This window comes from Cyprinus carpio, chromosome A11 (assembly GCF_018340385.1).
Source record: "Cyprinus carpio isolate SPL01 chromosome A11, ASM1834038v1, whole genome shotgun sequence".
Lineage (NCBI taxonomy): Eukaryota > Metazoa > Chordata > Actinopteri > Cypriniformes > Cyprinidae > Cyprinus > Cyprinus carpio.
Genome location: NC_056582.1, coordinates 18,651,372 through 18,672,941, shown reverse-complemented (window position 1 = coordinate 18,672,941; position 21,570 = coordinate 18,651,372). Strand labels below are relative to the sequence as shown.

Below are 21,570 nucleotides of genomic sequence, written 5' to 3'. Positions count from 1 at the left end.
ATCACCTCCTGGGTCTCAAAGGGTGGCTACCTCTGAGCTTTATAGAAATACCTGTGTGTCGACTCTTTTAATGTGTTAGAGTTGGTAAAATCTTTAACTGTTATGCCAGGGTTCAAAAGACAAACACATCATGTGACCCGAGCAATTGTCAAGGTCAGTTTGTTTAAGTGCCACGTTTCTCTGAACTCTTTCCTGCGTCAGTAGTGCTCATGTGTCAGCAGCCAGTGTTCATGTTTTTTTTTTTTATTGTTATTTTTTCAGATTGTTTTGTACATTAACCCGACTTAAGCCCCCGTTAAAAATACGACACTCTTTGACCGTAAGCTCTGTCTTTGAAATATTGATTTTGTTTAGTTTTAGTCCAGCTGATATTTTGTTTTTTATATTTGAGGATGCTGTTCCAACAGAAACATATGCGACGGCAAATGTCTGCTCTTATATAATGACCAGTCTTGTTATAATCCACGAATGACCACGTTCAGTAAGATTTAGTGACTTGGAGGGTTTGATTATTCCTTTAAGTGACTTTTAAAGCTGCCAAATAGTGGATATCCAAACACCACAGCTATATGTACTTGTGGAGTATTTAATTTGATGTTCAGTTACTGTACTTCTGACCAAGTAATGCAGTCTTGGTCAAAATGTTCTTCATTTTGATAAGGTGCTTGTAGCTTCATGGTTTATCTCATTTTCAGAATGTATTTGCAGTTTGATTGATTTTCAGCATTAGCTTCTACACTGAAGTGTTCTCTGTTATCGCCACATGACCCTTTTGTGATAAACCTACAACAGGGTCAACTGTCACATTATAAACTGTACACAAACACACACACACTCACATGCCTACCCTGTGTGTTTGCTTTGATAGGCAGGGTTTGGCTATCCAGCATTTGATTGGACACTGCAAATGTTTATATGCTTCACTTTGGATTGAAGCACCCAGAACCTTGGGGACATTTTGAGGAAAAACATGAGTGGATGTCCTTTTTTGGGAAGAAAGCATCAGTGCGTTTTTAATTCCTGTCAAATTAAATAAAATAATTAAATATAATGTAATTGAAATAAAATGCAATGTTTTTTATTTATTTTTTTTACCTGAAAAAAAAAAAATTAAAAAATAAAATATCTATTCTTTATCTCAAAATTTGATTGTTTACCAGTAAGCCCAGTCAGGCAGAGGAAGAGGATGAATCCCAAAAAGGCATCAACAAAGCCACTAAAGGAGGAATTATCTATGGAGAATACCTACAGGTAATGAAGTCACCAGAAAAAGGCATCAACAAAGCCACTAAAGTGACTTAATAACTAAATTTGCTGCAAAATGAAAAGCAAGAAAAGCTGAAATGCATTAAGGTTTTATAACTTCAATCTGTTTGCTTTTAGCTTGACAAGGTGCTGAACGCTCAAGTTTTGCAGAGTCAACAGAAAGGTGACAAAATCCACGATGAGCATCTTTTCATTGTTACCCACCAAGGTAATCAATTTATGTGCGTTCATACCATATGAAGACTTGTCAGCTCTCACATAACATCATCAAAAACATTTTGCACTTCGAGGGTCCATTTCCACAATTCCTGACTGTCATCCTGTGTTTTCTCTTTTAGCTTACGAGTTGTGGTTTAAGCAGATATTATGGGAGCTTGATTCAGTTCGGGACCTATTCATTAAAAACCATGTGAGTTAAACTAACAAAATGAATATTGAGTTGTGGACAGGACACCACCTAAAATAAGTATGCTTTCAAAGAGAAGAGTTGTCCCTCAAGCTTTACAGCTTTTAAAATACAAATTGTTTATAGGCATTGACGGTTCCTTGAAGAATCTTTAACATCAATGGAACTTCTCCATTCCACAGAAGGTTCTTTATAGTGAAATAGGGTTCTTTAGATTTTTAAATTTATTATTCACAATGTAAAAAAAAAAAAAAAAAAAAGTTCCACTATTTACTGAAAGGTTCTTCGGGGAACCCAAAATGCTTCTTCTATGGCATCGCTTTTTTTTTTTCTTTTTTTAAATTTTTTTAATGATTAAATGTGTACTTGTCCACAGGTCCGGGATGAGAGAAACATGCTGAAGGTGGTGAGCAGGATCCACAGGATCACCATGATCTTCAAACTGCTGGTGGAGCAGTTTGCTGTCCTGGAGACCATGACTGCCCTGGACTTCTTTGATTTCAGGTAACATTCTTAGTCAACACAGTCATGTCAATTCATAGCTATTTTACGTTTTGGCAAATTGCTGCCTATTTTAAATGAATTCATACGATCATATTCATATGTTTGTATATGATCTACTCACTCCCCACACTCACTCAGGTTAATGGTGGACCTTCATGTTTTTGTGTTTTTCTATATGAATCACCACAAAATCACCACATCATAAAATACATACTTTTTCTCATGAGATTTGGATGGCCTAAGCTCAAACATCCCTGAACATCAGGCCTCAATTTAAAAAAAAAAAAAAGCAAAAAAGCAAAAAAAGGAAAAACGTCAAGTTAATTTTTATTTATATAGTGATTTCCAAAATATTTTGTTTCAAAGCAGCTTCAAAAAGAAAAAAGAGAAAAATCATTATGTCAGTGTTTATAATATCCTAATGTCTTTATGCCTTATAGTCACTGGGCGATGATATACTGCACTGACATAAAAAAAAAAAAAAATCAAGTAGATCAATATTCAGTGAATCAGTTAATCCAGACAAAATGGTTTGAGGGATTCGTTCGATAGTTAAAGATGTTGTTCATGGGCTGTAGGGAGTATCTGTCCCCAGCCTCTGGGTTCCAGAGTCTTCAGTTCCGTCTTCTGGAGGCTAAGATTGGTGTGGCGGATCATTTGAGAGTCCCCTACAACCGACGACACTACAAAGATAACTTCCATGGACAAGAGAGCGAGACGCTGCTGAGTTCAGAACAGGAAGCCACTCTCCTTCAGCTGGTGGAGGTAAAACCTCTCATCTTCAGGCTCAAAATACACACACTTTCAAGACCCATCCAGGATATTATGAATAAAAAAAAAAAAGAATTTCATTGATTAATTAATGTGCTACTTCAGTTATATGTTATTATGTATATTGTAGAAATGGCTGGAGAGGACTCCTGGACTGGAAAATGATGGATTTAATTTCTGGGGAAAACTGCAAGCCAACATCGAAGAGGGTCTCAAGATGGAGAAGCACAAACTGGAAGTTCGTTCTGCTTTCTTTTTCCCCATTCCTTTTTCTCATTAATATTAGTTATCAAGGTTAACTCGTTGCTTTGACTTACAGAAAATGGAAGATTCTGAAGTGAAGGAGGACCTTCTGGCTGAACTAAACAAACAGACTGAGGTCTTTACCGCCCTGTTTGACCCAAAACGACATGAGCATCTTTTAAGCAAAGGTGAAGATTGGCCCACAATGCTTAGCTAGTACTAGTGTAGTGTAGATTATAAGCAGGGCTGTTGTTTTTAACTAAAACTAAAACTATTAATACATTTTTGTAAATTGAGCAATTTTAAAAACATAAAAATATTGCAGTTAGTTGCCAAGGCTGTGGAACCAAACTGGAACTAAATGAAAAGGATGTAAATCTGAATTTTTACTTACCGGAAATAAATAAAAACTAAAACGTAAAATGTGTATATTAAAAAAAAAAAAATTAACTAAATTTAAAATGAAAGGTAGTTCAATGCTATTTTGGTCTGGGCTAATAGGGACCCATTCACCTATACAAAGGTAAAATGATGGTAATACCGTGGTTTTGGACACTACCAAGACCTTATAGTATCCATTTCAATACTACACTGAAAAAAAATGGTGTAGGATTTACTTTTGAACTATTTTCACTCAGAAGCTTTTAGTAAATTTTACAAATAATGGGAAGTAAAACATTAAATTAAACATGAAACTTTATAGTAGAGACTGAAAAACTATTTTCCAAGAATCTGTTTTATTTGCTACTTTGAAAGTATTTTTTTTACTGTCTATGGTGCGTGAAAATAAAAGTTTCGATCTTTTTCCAAAGGTGAACGGCGACTTTCTTACAAGGCCCTTCAGGGAGCTCTAATGATTAATTTCTATAGGTATGTACGGTTACATTTCATCCCATATCCACTATATTCATAGAACTATTTTTGTGCATTATAGAGTAGGGTATTTTTACAGTGGAGATCTTCATCCTTACTTTTTCCTCTTCCAGGGAAGAGCCGCGATTCCAGGTGCCCTTCCAGCTGCTGACTGCACTGATGGAGATCGATATGCTCATGACCAAGTGGAGATGTAAGCCTTTGATTCTGAGCCACATATACTGCAGCCATATCCCATGCTAACATCACAAACCTTTCCCTCCAGATAACCATGTCTGTATGGTGCACAGAATGATTGGGAGTAAGGCAGGGACAGGTGGATCATCAGGCTACCATTATCTGCGCTCCACTGTCAGGTTTGTGTCTCACTAATGACCTGAGAAAGATGCATTCTTTTTTGGTCAGTCTGAAATACTAAACTACTCTTGGGTTTTGTGTTGTTTCGACAGCTCATTTACAGTACTCATAATTATCTCAGGTTATGATCCGCAATGCTTTAAAAGTGTTTGACTCTGATAAAAGGCTTTTATTCCCATTTTTAAGGTGTTTATGGGAGTTTCACACCGTGATAAAAATCTGTCATAAACAGTAACACTTTACCCCCAGAAAAGTGCTAATAAAATGAAGTTTTTGAAATAAATCAGTGACGCCTCGTTCTCTCATCTTTCAGTGACCGTTACAAAGTGTTTGTGGATTTGTTCAACCTCGCGACATTCCTGGTACCTCGTGCCTGGGTGCCCAAACTGAACCCAAGCATCCATAAGTTTCCCTACATGGCTGAGTGTTATGACAGCTCATACAATTCATGCAGTGAGGATTCTGATTAGAAAGATCAGACGATAAAATGAAAGGATGTCCTTAAACTCGGGAACAATGCCAAGTACTTTGTATTGATCAGCCAAACTTTGTGCTTTTTGTTCCACTTACATGTTTGATTGCTTTACTGAGATACTGAAGAACTGGAAGCTTCTCTCAAGATGATGTAGATGTAAAGAAGTTTAATGATAAATTAATTGTGTATATATGTAAAAAAAAAAAAAATCAAGAAATCTTGTACATGCTATTTATATTTTAAGCATTTATGTAAAAAAGAAATGTCTGTTTTGTACCACTAAACAAATATTTTTGAATGAAGCACATAGATTTGACTGATCATTTGTAAATATATGAAATATATTTTTGTTAGATGAAAGATGGTGTGTAAAATGTGATTTAGGCTATACAGTTGAAATGCTCATTTTTAAGTGAAGATACTGTGCACCACACTGTTACAAAAAGCTATATTTTTCTCTTTATGCTACTTGTAAAATAAATACAAAATTCTTTCCAGAATTTTCTCCAACCCAGTTCCCCGGCTTCTGTTGGTAAATATTTGTTTGACCGCGGTCACTCTCAGATGTTCGTTTTGAATGAAGGGTCACCCTGCCATTTTTTTGTTTAAGTAATCAAATGAACTGCTCCAAATCAGTGAAACTAGGGAAGAGGTATTTTGTTTCATCATTTAAAAAAGATATTACGCTAATATCTTATAGCAAACCCTAAGACTTTTTGATAACACAATCATTTTTTATTTGTTAACATCTATATTAGGAATATGGACTAATACTGAACAATACTTTGACATAATCTATTTATTTTAAAGTTAATATCAATATTTACTAATACATCATTTTAAATCAAAAGTTGTATCTGTTAACAGTAGTTACTTCACTGTGAAATAACATAAAAACATTAACAAATGGTATAAAAATATGTATTAACTACTCTATACTTACATCAAAAAATAAGTACAATATACTTATTGTGTTCATATTGTATTGCAAAACACTTTTGCTGCTATTGAGGTGGGATACGGTTAAGGTTAGGGACAGGTTTGGTGGTATGGGTAGGTTTAAGTGTGGGTTAAGGTGTAAGGGATGGGTCAACGGTGTACTTACATATGTAATTACAGAAATGAATTACAGATGTAATTACATGTAGGTATTTTTAAAATATAAGTACAATGTAAAAGCATGCATTTACACAATAAGTGCATTGTACCAAATGATTAATTTAAACGTTAGTACAAAGTAGTTAAGGCCACTTAATATAAAGTGGGACCAAATATGTTCCTCAATGTTCATGTTATATAATCCATTAACTAATGTTAACAATTGAGGACTTTTGTCATCCTTTTTTTCATAAAAAAGAAACTGGTTTATAGTAAATAAATTCAACAAATCCTTTGTAACTTGTTCCATTTAAATAAAATAAATTGTGAAGTGTTTATAAAACTGGACCCACCTCACTTTTCTCTCTCACACAAACACTATGACCCTGACCTGCTGCTCTGCATACTGCTCTCATACATGTCTAGTTTGTCATCTAAGACAAAAACATGTCTGTAAATCCCCTAAAAGATACTTTACGCAACAACATTGCAAAACCTTCATTGGACACAATATCTTAAAAATAGCACATGCTATCTGTTTTGACAGCTATTTTCATGCAAGACGTTTTATTAATGCTTCATTTTATTATTGCATTTGTACGAGTTTATGAATGTTGTGAATTTTTTTTCTAAAATCAACTCAAAGTTATGACCAGATTGATATTTCTATTCAGCTCTTTAGGTTTAACCTGTAGTACACTTTGTCTCTACACATAAAGCTTGTGTGAGTTGTGTGGTGAGTACGGTGATTTGTGTAATGTGTAGGGAAACAACATGAGTTCTGTTAAAAAATTAACTGTACTGTCCACAATCAGACATACAGAGGCCATGAACCTGCTGAGGCAGTGTTTGCATAGAAAATAACAGAAGTGCACAGTCACTGGGTCTGACAGAAAGAGTAGTTTGCACAGAAAGACAGACAGACAGACAGACAGACAGACAGACAGATAGATAGATAGATAGATAGATAGATAGATAGATAGATAGATAGATAGATAGATAGATAGATAGATAGATAGATAGATAGAGCTGTACTTGTCCACTAGAGGGCAGATTTTATCCAATAGTAAAAGAAAAGGTAGAAAAAAATAGTTTAATAGCATACTTTCATCTTCTGTTGTAAGCACTGGTGGAAGAAATAAGCATTTTAAATCATGTTAAATGTCTGACTGGCTATTATTAGTAAGCTACGATGTAAAACGTTTTTGAAGCATGTCATTCTACAGAAATGTCCATTTTTCTGTCCCTAGCCTTTACAGAAATATTACAATTGAAAAACACATAAGCGTTACAATTTTTATGTATATTTAAAAATAAAACAATGTGTTTTTTGAACAATTAGACCTTCTTGTGCCATCAGTGTGGCAATATTTGTTTTTAATTAATTATAAAGAATTCCAAGCACCACAAAACTGCTCGTCCCCACAGACATGTACAGAGGGAAAGTGCTTTATTTTGCAGTCACAAACTGTTTTTTAACATAAATATAAATAAAAATTTAAAATACAATAATGTATTCATAACTATCAAATATATGATATAAATGTCATAATAAAACAAAATGCTGAATAAATATTATAAAATATATAATGGAAACAGTGGTCCCCTGAAGTTGTGTCACTGGTGTTACCGTTTGACAAAAATCTGTTATTTTGAAATACAAATTTGACTTCCTCCTTCCTATTTTCTAAAGATCTATGAAAAAAGGCCCATGTTGAGTCCACTGTTTCTTTTCAGTTATCAGAAATTTTCTCATTTAATTCAGGATTTTATATCAAGCTTATAGTTGACGTCACTGGTATGACCTATTTATTATTAGGGAATTGTCGAAATAACTATAATACTAATGGATTAAACTGCTTAATTTAGTGGGTATACCATGATTGGCAACATATGGTTTGATACCTTACAGCAGACATTTTTATAAAATGCATTTTTCATGAAAATTGTCACTGGTGTTACTGTCACTGGTGTTACTGTCACAGTGAGAGATCTAATAAGTCTCCTTAGTATCACAATTGATTTCCCCTTCCTCCAAGCATTTCTTGCAGTTACCTCTAATAACCTGTCGACGCAGTCAGGAACAAAAACATACAGACAGAGCGACGTGTTACGAAAACCTAATCATTGCCAATGTAATTCATCATGAACTAGCTTATACTCTTTTTTTTCGTAAAATATGTTTCAGTGGAATTCGTGAAGGTCATAATAATGTGCTAACATGTGGTATTTTCTTTTTCTTTCTTTTCTTTTTTTTGTGGATATTGGCAGTCCAGTTTCTTTCTCTGGAAGTGATTCGGCTCCGCAACTGTGTTTCTGTGGAAGTCTCAATTGTTTTATAGTCAGTGCAGCCCCTCTTGGATTGAGATTTTCGGTAAACATCGACACAGTGTCCTAAAGTTACTCCACCAGCTTTCTCCATCTGGTTGGCAGACTTCACTTTAAGATTAATGAAAGTGTCACTGCGCTTGCAGCCGTTTGAGTGCAGCTCTGTAATGTATCAGCTGCGGCCTTTAAGCATGAAGCCTTGATGTCTGATCCAAATTGATCTTCTCGGAGGTATTTATAGAGTGTTTGTTTTTTCCTTCTTTCTTTTATTGAGATAACAATAATGGGAATACAAAGACATTTGAATCTGTAAAACAATAAAACCAAAATTCTGCATCCTATATCACATATCAATCATGTGTCTAATAGCCTACATCAAATATCCTTTTCAGCAGCTTAGATGTCTTTACAGCTTTTCAATTGTTCTGTAGGAGTTAAAGAAATCTTCAGATCAGTGGAAAATAGTCTACCATTTGGTACAGTCGATATACGTTTTGCTTTATGTATATGATATTTCCCTAATAGAATAAGAAGTTTAATTATATTATCCATTTCCAATAAACCAGTATCACATCCCATAAACAAGACCATTACATCAGTTATAGTGACTTGTAAAATAACTGAAAAAGAAACAAAGAAACTTGGGACCAAAATAATTTGGTATAATTACAACTGAAAAATCAGTGTACAATTGTTTCAGTTTCTTCTTTACAAAAACTGCATAATGGCGAAAACCCTTCTTTAAACTTACTAATAAAATCATTACATGCAGTATCTGATTATTATTTTAAAGTGAGTTACTTTGACTTTATTAGGAATTACATATTTATTTATATCTGACCACAAATTCTTAAAAACAAGGAAGTGGTAATCCTGTTTCCACTTCACCATTGCCTTACGTGAAGATTTTTTTCTTTGGTTAATATTCTTCTGATATATACATTTTTCACTAATGAAAAGGCCCCCAACAGTCAGATTAGGAAGAGAACCAATTACAGGATTATACATCTTTTCATTTTTTTTATAAGATACAATGAATGAGTTTAAAATATTCTTAGAAGATACATTTGTCCCAAGATAATTAACAAATTCATTATAATTATATAGGTCACCTGACTGATTTATCAATTCTGTAACAAAAATTAAACCTTTGTTAAACCAATCGTTCCAAAAATGGTTTTGTTTTTGTATAATATATATTGATTATTCCAAATAAAACAGGAATGGGGAGAGAAATTGTGTTTGTAGACTAATTTCCACACATTCAAAGCTTGTTTGTGAAAATTAGAGAACTTAATTGGGAGTTTAGTGCATTTAAAATCACAAGCAAGTATAAAATTAAGACCACCACATTCTTTGAAGATTAGATTGGGAATAGAGAACCATGGAAGGTTATTTTCACAAACACAGTGCTTAATCCAATTAATTTTAAATATATATTATTGATAGTGTCAAAGTCATATTTATAGAGTGGTTAACCCTTATGGGCAGAATGTCGTTTTCTTCAGTATTTTACTCTCGCTGTCTCTTAGTCTGATCTCAATACACCCTCAGGAGGTGATTTAATTTAGTGCAGCTTCTGCTAAGCAGTGTTCATATTTCCATGACACACTTGTGAAAGCATCATACCTTACCATGCTGAGTGAACACTCACAGACTGGGCACTGAAAAACAGCTGCTATCCAAGATCACGTTCACAATGTTAACATGTACCAAATCGACAATGCTTATGGTTTATTTCCTCCTTACTCACTAAAACTCTCACAAGGAAACAAAAGAAATGATAAGATTCAATTGTACAAGTGAAGTGAATTCTGATATAGTTGTACTGAAATTCAGCAAGGATTAAATGTGTGCATTCCACTATTTTGATGTACAGTATTGTACTGCATCACATTTTATGTAGGCCTATTTTACATTTTTTAAATGTTTACGCATATGACAGGATAATAACTAGAAATATAAAAAAATATATATGTGCATTATTTTTAAATATACAGATACATTTTTATATAGGCAAGTAAAATTAATTTATGTAGTGCTTTTCATAAACATTGTGCTAAAAAATAATAGTTTATATATAATACACTACTGTTCAAAGGTTCAGGGTAAGTAACATTATTTAATCGTTTTTTTTTATTAAGAAATTATTATGGTAACACTTTAGAATAAGGTTCCATTAGTTAATGTTAGTTAACTACTTTAGTTAACATGAACTAAGCAAGAACCATCCTTCTACAGCATTTATTAATCTTAGTTAATGTTAATTTTCAAATCAAAAGTTGTGCTTGTTAACATTAGTTAATGCACTCTGAATTAGCATGAACTAACAATGAATAACTGTATTTTCATTAACTAACATTAACAAAGGTTAATAAATACAGTAATAAATGTATTGTTCATTGTTTGTTCATGTTCATGGTGAGGTGTGATATCATGGTTTGCACAAAAATATTGAGCAGCACAACTGTTTTCAATATTGATATATAGTAAGAAATGTTTCTTGATCATCAAACAGCATATTAGAATGATTTCTGAAGGATCATGTAACACAGTAATGACTTCTAGAAATTCAGCTTTTCCATGCAGGAATATATTACATTTTAAAATATATTAAACTAGAAAACAGTTCTTTTACATTGTAATAATAATCATTGTATAGCCTTGGTTTCTTTCAAAAACATTAAATCTTCCCGACCCCAAACTTTTGAATGGTTGTGTAAATAGTATATCTGAATTTTTCAAAATATTTTTTTTTCTTTCTTTCTTTTCCTATACAGCTGCCATAATGATGCTACGGTTTTACTATACTTTTTGCTATACAAGTGTTTTTAACTTGTTCTGTGGTTGCTAGGATGTTCTGGGTGGTTGCTAGGTCATTGCGTCCAAGTCACCACAATATTCTGATCTCTAGAAATTGCTCCAGTCCCTTCTATAAAGTAAGTCTATTTCCGCACCTATTTTATTTTCCACCAGACCAAGTATGACTGATTAGTAATAGCACACCTCCTCGTCCTCATCAAGATTTGAGCTGTCATCCAGAGCACAAACAAAAGTTGTTCTCTCTGTAATGACTGTAGGCTTTGCTTCTCCTCTCCTAACAGGTGTTTTTGTACTAATGTGTTTTCCAGGCTTTACAGTGCTGTAATATGTAATGTAATGTAATGTGGCTGCTTCGACCTGTCACATGATCACATGATTTGGAAAAGCTAAGTGAGGTTTCATCATGGTTTTGCTGAAGCATAAATCAGGAGATGACACTAATGTGCATCTGTGCAGTCTGGGATCAGTTTGTTTTCTCATTAACACAGCCACATATCACCTGATTTAAACTCTCCATGTTCCTACAACATGTGTAGGTGATCTAACATCTGCAAAACCGCGTGAAAACATCTGTTCACCATCACAAAGTTGCTTAAATCGCTAGAGGAAATGGGACAGAATTATTCCTAATGATCTTATCCACATAGATTACTATGGATTCTATTGTATAACGTAACTCCTTCATCATTCGGTTTGATGCACATGCTATAGAAGTTTTCATGATTCTAGTAAAACTGGCATCTGTATTCAAATGTGCTTGGAGCTTTTGATCTCATCCCATGGAAATCTCACAGGCTTTCCTATTTGGATCCAGATCTGGTACGGAAGGCCAGGGTATTCATCTGGTGAAAAGTTGGTATTTTTCCCAATGCTCGAACAAAATATATGACTGATGAATTATTCACAAGAAGAAAATGACAAAAAAACAAACAAAAAAAAAAAACACATGGATTATTGGTATTCGCAGATCAATGCTGTCCCCTGTCTGTCCCTTACTTTAGAGGAAACCTCCCAGAATTCCAGAGTCCATCTCACCACAGCTATAGAGCTGGAAAAATGAAGTCATATACATAAATAACAAAGTGCAATAGAAATTATTTTTTACATTTTATTAATCAGACTTTTATAATGTTTCAAAAAATTAATATTTTAAATTAATTGCTGTTCTTTTGAACTTTAAACTCAACAACAACAACAACTAAAAAGTATCACGCTTTCCACAAAAATATTAACTGTTTTCAAAAGAAGAAGGAATGTTTCTTGAGCAGCAAATCATCACATTAGAATGATTTCTGAAGGATCATGTGACACTGAAGACTGGAGCAATCATGCTGAAAATTCAGCTTTGCCATCTCTGGAAAAATTATATTTCAAAATATAATAAAATAGAAAACAATTATTTTTAATTATACTAATATTTTGCAATATTACCTTTTTACTGTGTTTTTGAGCAAATAAATGCAGCCTTAGTTAGCACTTTTTTCAAAAACATAAAAAAATTTTTACTGACCCCAAACTTTGAATGCTATGTATCTGGACAGTGTTTGGAGTTTCGGAGTTTATGTTACCTGCTGTTTTGTGATTGTAATCTAAACCTTTGAGGCTCCCTAGACAGCCAGAGGTCAAGCTTAACCCCTCCCTCACCACCCATTTAACATGTCAGAATAACATTAATTTTTCAAGTTTATTCAATTCAATTCAAGTTTATTTGTATAGCGCTTTTCACAATACAAATTGTTGCAAAGCAACTTTACAGAAAATTAAGTTTCTACAATATATTTAGTAGTAGTTTATCAGTGGTGACTATCTCAAGTTGATGTCCATATGGCAGAAATGTACGGAAAAAAAACAAAGACATAGTCATTTAGACGATGAACACTATTAACAGCAGTTATTACATGTTGCAATCACTTATAGCAAAGTTTGCTAGTTCTGTATGTTGTTTAAGGGTTGGCATCATCTGAGGTCCTTTGAGGGGTGGGCATCATCTCTTCTCAGGTGTTCTGGATCCAGACTGAAGCTTGTGTTGGCAAAAACAGATAAACAAATAGAGATATAATTAGCGTAGTTGCTGTTCCAACCAAGCAAAATTGATTTGTTTAACCAAAGCTAAAGAATAATAATGGGCATTTGATCAGATATAACTGCAGTACACGATTATGAGATGCATTATTTGAATGCTTGGCCAAAGAGATGTGTCATTAATCTAGATTTAAACAGAGATAGTGTGTCTGAACCCCGAACGTTATCAGGAAGACTATTCCAATTTTAAAGGCTCTCACACTTTGACCTGTCAGTCTTCCTCTTGTCCAGGCCAAACAAACCAGTGCAGTTTCAGATCAGATTTACAGTAAGCCTCCACTATTAAATCCTGATTATTACCAGATGATCCCCCCACCTTTCCTCCCAGTCTTGGGGTACAAAATTATTTTTCTTTTCTTTCTTCCTTCCATGGAAGCAAAGAGATTGAGTTCAGTGGAAAAATCTTCCTGAGCTCTGGCCAAACTTTGGACTCCTGCAACAGAATATTCAAGAAGAAATAAATTCTTTCTTGAGTTGGAAAACATACCCATTTCCTTTCAGTTGCATCTATTTTGATCCAAAACATACAGTTAACATCACATTAAAGGGGTCATATGATGTTGCTAAAAAGATCATTATGTTGTTTATTTGGTGTAATGCAATGTGTTTAAGGTTAAAAAAAACACATTATTTTCTACATACTGTACATTATTGTTGCTCCTCTATGTCTCGCCTTTCTGAAACACGTCAATTTTTACAAAGCTCATCGTTCTGAAAAGTGAGGTGGATGCTGATTGGCCAGCTATCAGCTATATGACCCCTTTAACACTTTAACCCTCCCTCTCTGAAGCACAATCCTGATATTACCTCATTTTTTGCACATAGTACCTTTATAAACATCATTTAGTACCATGGTACCACCACATGGTACTCTTTTTTTTTTTTTTTTTAAAGTTCCAGCTAATTGCAGTGTTCATTACGGACCGAGAGAGGAAAAAAAAAATTCCTCTATTGGTGAACCAGACTGCTTTTTTCCCTCCTCTATTTTATGCAACACTGCTAGATGTACAGCGTGGCTAAAAGTTTTTAGAATGACACAAATATTAATTTTCACAAAGTCTGCTGCTACAGTGTTTTTAAATCTTTTCGTTAGATGTTACAATGGTATACTGAAGTATAATTACAAGAATTTCATAAGTGTCAAAGGCTTTTATTGACAGTTACAATAAGTTTATGCAAAGACCTCTGCAATTCACCCTGGCATGCTGTCAATCAACTTCTGGGCCATATCCTGACTGATGGCAGCCCATTTTTGCATAATCAATGCTTGGAGTTTGTCTGAATTTGTGGGTTTTTGCTTGTCCACCCGCCTCTTGAGGACTGATCACAAGTTCTCAATGGGATTAAGGTCTGGGGTATTTCCTGGCCATGGACCCAAAATTTTGATGTTTTGTTCCCTGAGCCACTTAGTTATCACTTTTGCCTTATGGCAAGGTGCTCTATCAGGCTGGAAAAGGCATTGTCCATCACCAAACTGTTCTTGGATGGTTGGGTGAAGTTGCTCTCGGAGGATGTTTTTGTACCTTTCTTTATTCATGGCTGTGTTCTTTGGCAAAATTGTGATTGAGCCCATTCCCTTGGCTGAGAAGCAATGGTTTCAGGGTGCTTTACTGTTGGCATGACACAGGACTGATGGAAGCACTCAACCTTTCTTCTCCGGACAAGCTTTATTCCGGGTGCCCCAAAAAATCAGAAAGGGGATTCATCAGAGAAAATGGCTATACCCCAGTCCTCAGCAATCCAATTCCTGTACCTTTTGGAGAATATCAGTCTGTCCGTGATGTTTTTCCTGGAGAGAAGTGGCTTCTTTGCTGCCCCTCTTGACACCAGGCCATCCTCCAAAAGTCTTGGCCTCACTGTGCGGTGAGGGACTTTGCAATTAATTGCAATTCATCTTATCACTCTTCATAACATTGTGGAGTATATGCAAATTTCCATCATAAAAACTGAGGCAGCAGACTTTGTGAAAATTCATATATGTGTCATTCTCAAAACTTTTGGCCACGGCTGTACAATTAATGTAGTGTCTTCACTTTACCGATTTTGCTGACACTTTTTCCCAGTTTTAAAACGTAGGCGCTCTTGCTTGGACTCTCTCAAAGCAGTTAGATGTTTTCCCATCCTTTCACATGCGTGTATGTGAGTCTGTTGTTGTGTACGTGAATGAATGATGATGTCTTTCTTCACTAACAATGTTGTAATTATAGTATTCTAGAGTGTCATCCTGAATTTACTGTAGTGTTTATGAGAGACATTAACCCAGACACAAAGTGTCATTCATAAACTTCAGATATTCACATTGCCAGGCCAAGTGAAATACTGTCCCACTGTGATCCTGCCATCGTTCTAGAAAAATGTATGAACACAAAGGTATAGATCATCATTTATCTCAATCGATGACAACATCTGGTGTGTTGATTTACAGCAGCTTCACATGAAGATCTCAAACCAGAGGCATTATGCCTGTAACCACTATGATGAACCCGTCCCATGCAATATTCAGATTAGTGGTCGACAAATATGTTTTTTAATTGTTTAAGTAATACATATGTAACCAGCCTTGTTCATTTCATTTTTAGCCCTCAAAATGACAGAAGAAATTATAGGTGAATAATTCATGTTGCTTTTTCTCATTTGAAATGGTGATTGACATTTAACACATTATAATGTTAATATACATTTACACATTACAGTTACCACATTAAAATATGAATATTTTATGACAAACACACATTAAACATTTGTAAACAGTATACCATTGCTCAGCCTTTTCAAACTTCTTTTTGCCCCCAAACGAATAATGAAAATGAACTTTGTTTAAAGTATATCGAGGACTTTAGTGACTGCATTTTTTTTATTATTTATTTATGAATTTATTTATTTATTTATTTTTTCGCTAAATGTCAGTGGAAAATTGGGTACAGATGCATGAGTGTTGGAATTTTTCGATTTTGATTAAATTAAGCAATCCAAGTGTCAAAACAACAACAAAAATTATTTTAAAGACACATCTCTATATGGGATTAATTATGTTTTCACTTGTATATTTGATAAAACAAACAGGGTCCCTTGTGTAGCCCATTTTATCCCATGCTCACTCTGTACCCCTGTAGCCCATGTGTAACCCATGTGGGCCCCACATGAACGTGTTTGCTGGGCAGTTTCTTTCTCTGGAAGTGATTCGGCTCCGCAGCCGTGTTTCTGTGGAAGTCTCAACTGTTTTATAGTCAGTGCAGCCCCTCTTGGATCGAGATTTTCGGTAAACATCGACACAGTGTCCTAAAGTTACTCCACCAGCTTTCTCCATCTGGTTGGCAGACTTCACTTTAAGATTAATGAAAGTGTCACTGTGCTCGCATCCGTTTGAGTGCAGCTCAGATCTGTATTGCATCAGCTGCGGCTCTTAAACGCGAAGCCTTGATGACTGATCCAAATTGATCTTCTCGTGTGGGCAGAATGCTGCTTTCTTCAGTATTTTACTCTCGCTGTCTCTTAGTCTGATCTCATTACACCCTCAGGAGGTGATTTAATTTAGTGCAGCTTCAGCTAAGCGGTGTTCATATTTCTATGACACACTTGTGAAAGCATCATACCTTACCATGCTGAGTGAACACTCACAGACTGGGCACTGAAAAACAGCTGCTATCCAAGATCACGTTCACAATGTTAACATGTACCAAATCGACAATGCTTATGGTTTATTTCCTCCTAACTCACTAAAACTCTCACAAGAAAACAAAAGAAATGATAAGATTCAATTGTACAAGTGAAGTGAATTCTGATATAGTTCTACTGAAATTCATCAAGCATTAAATGTGTGCATTCCACTATTTTGATGTACAGTATTGTACTGCATCACATTTTATGTAGGCCTATTTTACATTTTTAAAATTTTTACACAAATGACAGGATATGTGCTTTATTTTTGAATACACAGATAACTTTTTATATAGGCAAGCCAAATTCATTTATGTAGAACTTTTCATAATAAACACTGTGCAAAAAAAGTTTATATATAATACATTTATAATAATACATTGATTATCATAGTTTGCACAAAGATATTGAGCAGCACAACTGTTTTCAGTATTGATATATAGTAAGAAATGTTTCTTGATCATCAAACAGCATATTAGAATGATTTCTGAAGGATCAGGTGACACAGTCATGACTTCTAAAAATTCAGCTTTTCCATGCAGGAATAAATTACATTTTAAAATATATTAAACTAGAAAGCAGTTGTTTTACGTTTTCATAATATTTCATTGTATGCAGCCTTGGTTTCTTTCAAAAACATTAAATCTTTCCGACCCCAAACTTTTGAATGGTCGTTTAAATAGTATATCTGAATTTTTTCACTGGATTTTTACATTTTCAAAAGAAGATGTAAGTGTTTTTTTTTTTTTTTTTCTCTATACAGCTGCCATAATGCTGCTATGGTTTTACTATACATTTTGCTATTCAAGTGTTTTTAACTTGTTCTGTGGTTGCTAGGATGTTCTGGGTGGTTGCTAGGGCATTGTTACTGTCCAAAGGAATGAAGGCTCGTCCTCCAAGTCACCACAATATTCTGATCTCTAGAAATTGCTCCAGTCCCTTCTATAGAGTAAGTCTGTTTCCCCACCTATTTTGTTGTCCACCAGACCAAGTATGACTGATTAGTAATAGCACACCTCCTCGTCCTCATCAAGATTTGAGCTGTCATCCAGAGCACAAACAAAAGTTGTTCTCTCTGTAATGACTGTAGGCTTTGCTTCTCCTCTCCTAACAGGTGTTTTTGTACTAATGTGTTTTCCAGGCTTTACAGTGCTGTAATATGTAATGTAATGTAATGTGCCTGCTTTGACCTGTCACATGATCACATGATTTGGAAAAGTTGAGTGAGGTTTCATCATGGTTTTGCTGAAGCATAAAACAGGAGATGACACTAATGTGCATCTGTGCAGTCTGGGATCAGTTTCTTTTTTTATACTTTTCTTCTCCGGACAAGCTTTATTCCAGATGCCTCAAACAATCAGAAAAGGGAGTAGTCAGAGAAAATGGCTATACCCCAGTCCTCTGCAATCCAATCCCTGTACCTTCTGGAGAATATCAGTCTGTCCCTGATGTTTTTCTTGGAGAGAAGTGGCTTCTTTGCTGCCCTTCTTGACACCAGGCCATCCTCCAAAAGTCTTGGCCTCACTGTGCCTGCAGATGCTCTCAGACCTACCTGCTGCCATTCCTGAGCAAGCTCTGCACTGGTGGTGCCCCAATCCCCCAGATGAATCAACTTTAGGAGATGGTCCTGGTGCTTGCTTTCTTGGGTACCCTGAAGCCTTCTTCACAGCAATTGATCCTTTCCTCTTGAAGTTCTTGATGATCCGATAAATGGTTGATTTAGGTGCAGTCTTACTAGCAGCATTATCCTTGCCTGTGAATCCCTTTTTGTGCAAGGCAATGATAACTGCACATGTTTCCTTGCAGGTAACCTTAGTTAACAGAGGAAGAACAATAATTTCAAGCACCACCCTCTTTTTAAAGCTTCCTGTCTGTTATTCTAACTCAGAGTGATCTCTAGCCTTGTCCTCATCAACACTCTCACCTGTGTTAATGAGAGAATCACTGACATGATGTCAGCTGGTCCTTTTGCGGCAAGGTTGTAATACAGTGGAAATGTTTTTGGGATTAAGTTAATTTTCAAGACAAAGAGGGACTTTGCAATTAATCTGATCACTCTCCATAACATTCTGGAGTATATGCAATTTCCCTAATAAAAACTGAGGCAGTAGACTTTGTGAAAATTAATATTTGTGTCATTCTCAAAACTTTTGGCCACGGATGTACAATGAAGTGTCCTCACTTTACCGACTTTGCTGTCACTCTTTCCCAGTTTTAAAATGGAGCCGCTCTTGCTTGGACTCTCTCAAAGCAGTAAGATGTTTTCCCATCCTTTCACATGCGTGTATGTGAGTCTGTTGTTGTGTACGTGAATGAATGATGATGTCTTTCTTCACTAACAATTTTGTAATTATAGTATTCCAGAGTGTCATCCTGAATTTACTGTAGTGTTAATGAGAGACATTAACCCAGACACAAAGTGTCATTCATAAACTTCAGATATTCACATTGCCAGGCCAAGTGAAATACTGTCCCACTGTGATCCTGCCATCGTTCTAGAAAAATGTATGAACATAAAGGTTTAGATCATCATTTATCTCAATCGATGACAACATCTGGTGTGTTGATTTATAGCAGCTTCACATGAAGATCTCAAACCAGAGGCATTATGCCTGTAACCACTATGATGAAACCGTCCCATGCAATATTCAGATTAGTGGTCGACAAATATGTTTTTTAATTGTTTAAGAATATGTAATCAGCCTTGTTCATTTCATTTTTAGCCCTCAAAATGACTTGCTTTTTCTCATTTGAAATGGTGATTGACATTTAAAACACATTATTACAAACCCTATTCCAAAAAAGTAGGGACACTGTACAAATTGTGAATAAAAGCAGAATGCAATGATGTGGAAGTTTCAAACTTCAATATTTTATTCAGAGTACAACATAGATGACAAATAAAATGTTTAAACTGAGAAAATGTATCATTTTAAGGGAAAAATAAGTTGATTTTAAATTTCATGGCATCAGCAAATCTCAAAAAAGTTGGGACAAGGCCATGTTTACCACTGTGAGGCATCCCCTCTCCTTTTTATAACAGTCTGCAAACGTCTGGGACTGAGGAGACAAGTTGCTCAAGTTTAGGAATAGGAATGTTGTCTCATTCTTTGTCTAATACAGGCTTCTAGTTGCTCAACTGTCTTAGGTCTTCTTTGTCGCATCTTCCTCTTTATGATGCTGCCAAATGTTTTCTATGGGTGAAAGATCTGGACTGCAGGCTGGCCATTTCAGTACCCGGATCCTTCTTCTACGCAGCCATGATGTTGTAATTGATGCAGTATGTGGTCTGGCATTGTCATGTTGGAAAATGCAAGGTCTTCCCTGAAAGAGACGACGTCAAAATGGTAGACATTTCAAAAATGTCTCACTTTCAACATTTGATATGTTATCTATATTCTATTGTGAATAAAATATACGTTTATGAGATTTGTAAATTATTTCATTCCTTTTTTTACTCACAATTTGTACAGTGTTCCAACTTTTTGGAATCGCGTTTGTATGTTAATATACATTTACACATTACAATTACCACATTATAATATTAATATTTTGTGGCACACACACACATAACACAAATACACACCTTCACTTCATTTTGTAGAAGAAAGGAAATGCAAACATTCAATTATAGAGAAGTATGAAAACTCACGATAAGGTTCTCAGTGAGCCAAAATTAAGCAAAGTTTGGTCTCAAGTGTATGTACAGTGTGAAATATTAAAATCCGCACATGGGTGGCGCTGTTTCTCTTTCAAAAACAAACGAGGCACGTGCACGAGGGAGTGGCGTTATTTTTTGCCGTTCATATGTTCCTCTTTATTCTTTCATCAGTTGGTCTACATGTAGACGAGATGCAGATGTGAAAAGACCTTTACCCTCCCCCTCTGGAAGAAAAAAGACATTGTTAGATGTCTCGTTTATTCGTTATTGTCTTAAACTATTCACCTTTCAGCTCTTATCAGCTGTGTATCTTTGAGTGCACCCCTCTTTCACAACCTTATCAGGATGTCTTATTCTATCCAGTACAACTCCACACAGAGCATCTTTCTGCTTCTGCCCATCCAAAAACTGCAGAGCTCCATGTTACATGCACATTCAAACACGCCAAAATGTTACCCATTTAGTTTCAAAGATAATCAAACATTCTGCAATAATAATAATAATAAATAAATAAAGAAAGAAAGAAACCTACATTTATGGAATAAAACTTGGTATTACAGTCTGTATCACTGAAAAAAGAAAGAAACAAAAATCTTCGTAAAAAAAATTTTTTTTTCTCCGAAATTGAATTTATTATGATTTTATAATAGTATCAATATATAATAGAAGAAAAAAGTTGTATTTTGGTCATTTGCGTTCATAAACAATATTATCAATATTTCATATACATTCAAGTATGAATATATATGAAGACCCATTAAAGTTTCGTGATATTTCAAATTACTGGACTGTTTTACAGTATGAAATGCCGTGTTACAATGTATTAATGGAAGTAAAATAATACAATTATAGATTAAAACATAAAATTAATAAATGTAAATAGAAATTATATATATATTGTTATTATTAAGAATGCAATGCATCTTTTTGCTGTTTTTTTTTTTTTTTTTTTTTTTTTGTATAATGGTGGCGTCATTGTGCAGAAGAGCGTCTTCAAACATCAGAAATAGTTTGCATTAGGCACAT

The 21,570-nt window shown here is 34.8% G+C and overlaps 1 protein-coding gene across 1 annotated transcript; it reads left to right on the top strand.

Moving 5' to 3' along the window:
- Nucleotides 1–849: 849 nt before the first annotated feature.
- On the top strand, nt 850–5,409 carry tdo2b (tryptophan 2,3-dioxygenase b). Its single transcript, XM_042766644.1, has 12 exons — nt 850–1,005; nt 1,161–1,251; nt 1,384–1,474; nt 1,605–1,675; nt 2,049–2,176; nt 2,755–2,941; nt 3,078–3,185; nt 3,267–3,378; nt 4,003–4,060; nt 4,177–4,256; nt 4,329–4,419; nt 4,734–5,409. The coding sequence occupies exons 1-12, from the start codon at nt 971–973 to the stop codon at nt 4,888–4,890; spliced, it is 1,209 nt and encodes a 402-aa protein (XP_042622578.1). The 5' UTR covers nt 850–970; the 3' UTR covers nt 4,891–5,409.
- Nucleotides 5,410–21,570: the final 16,161 nt, after the last annotated feature.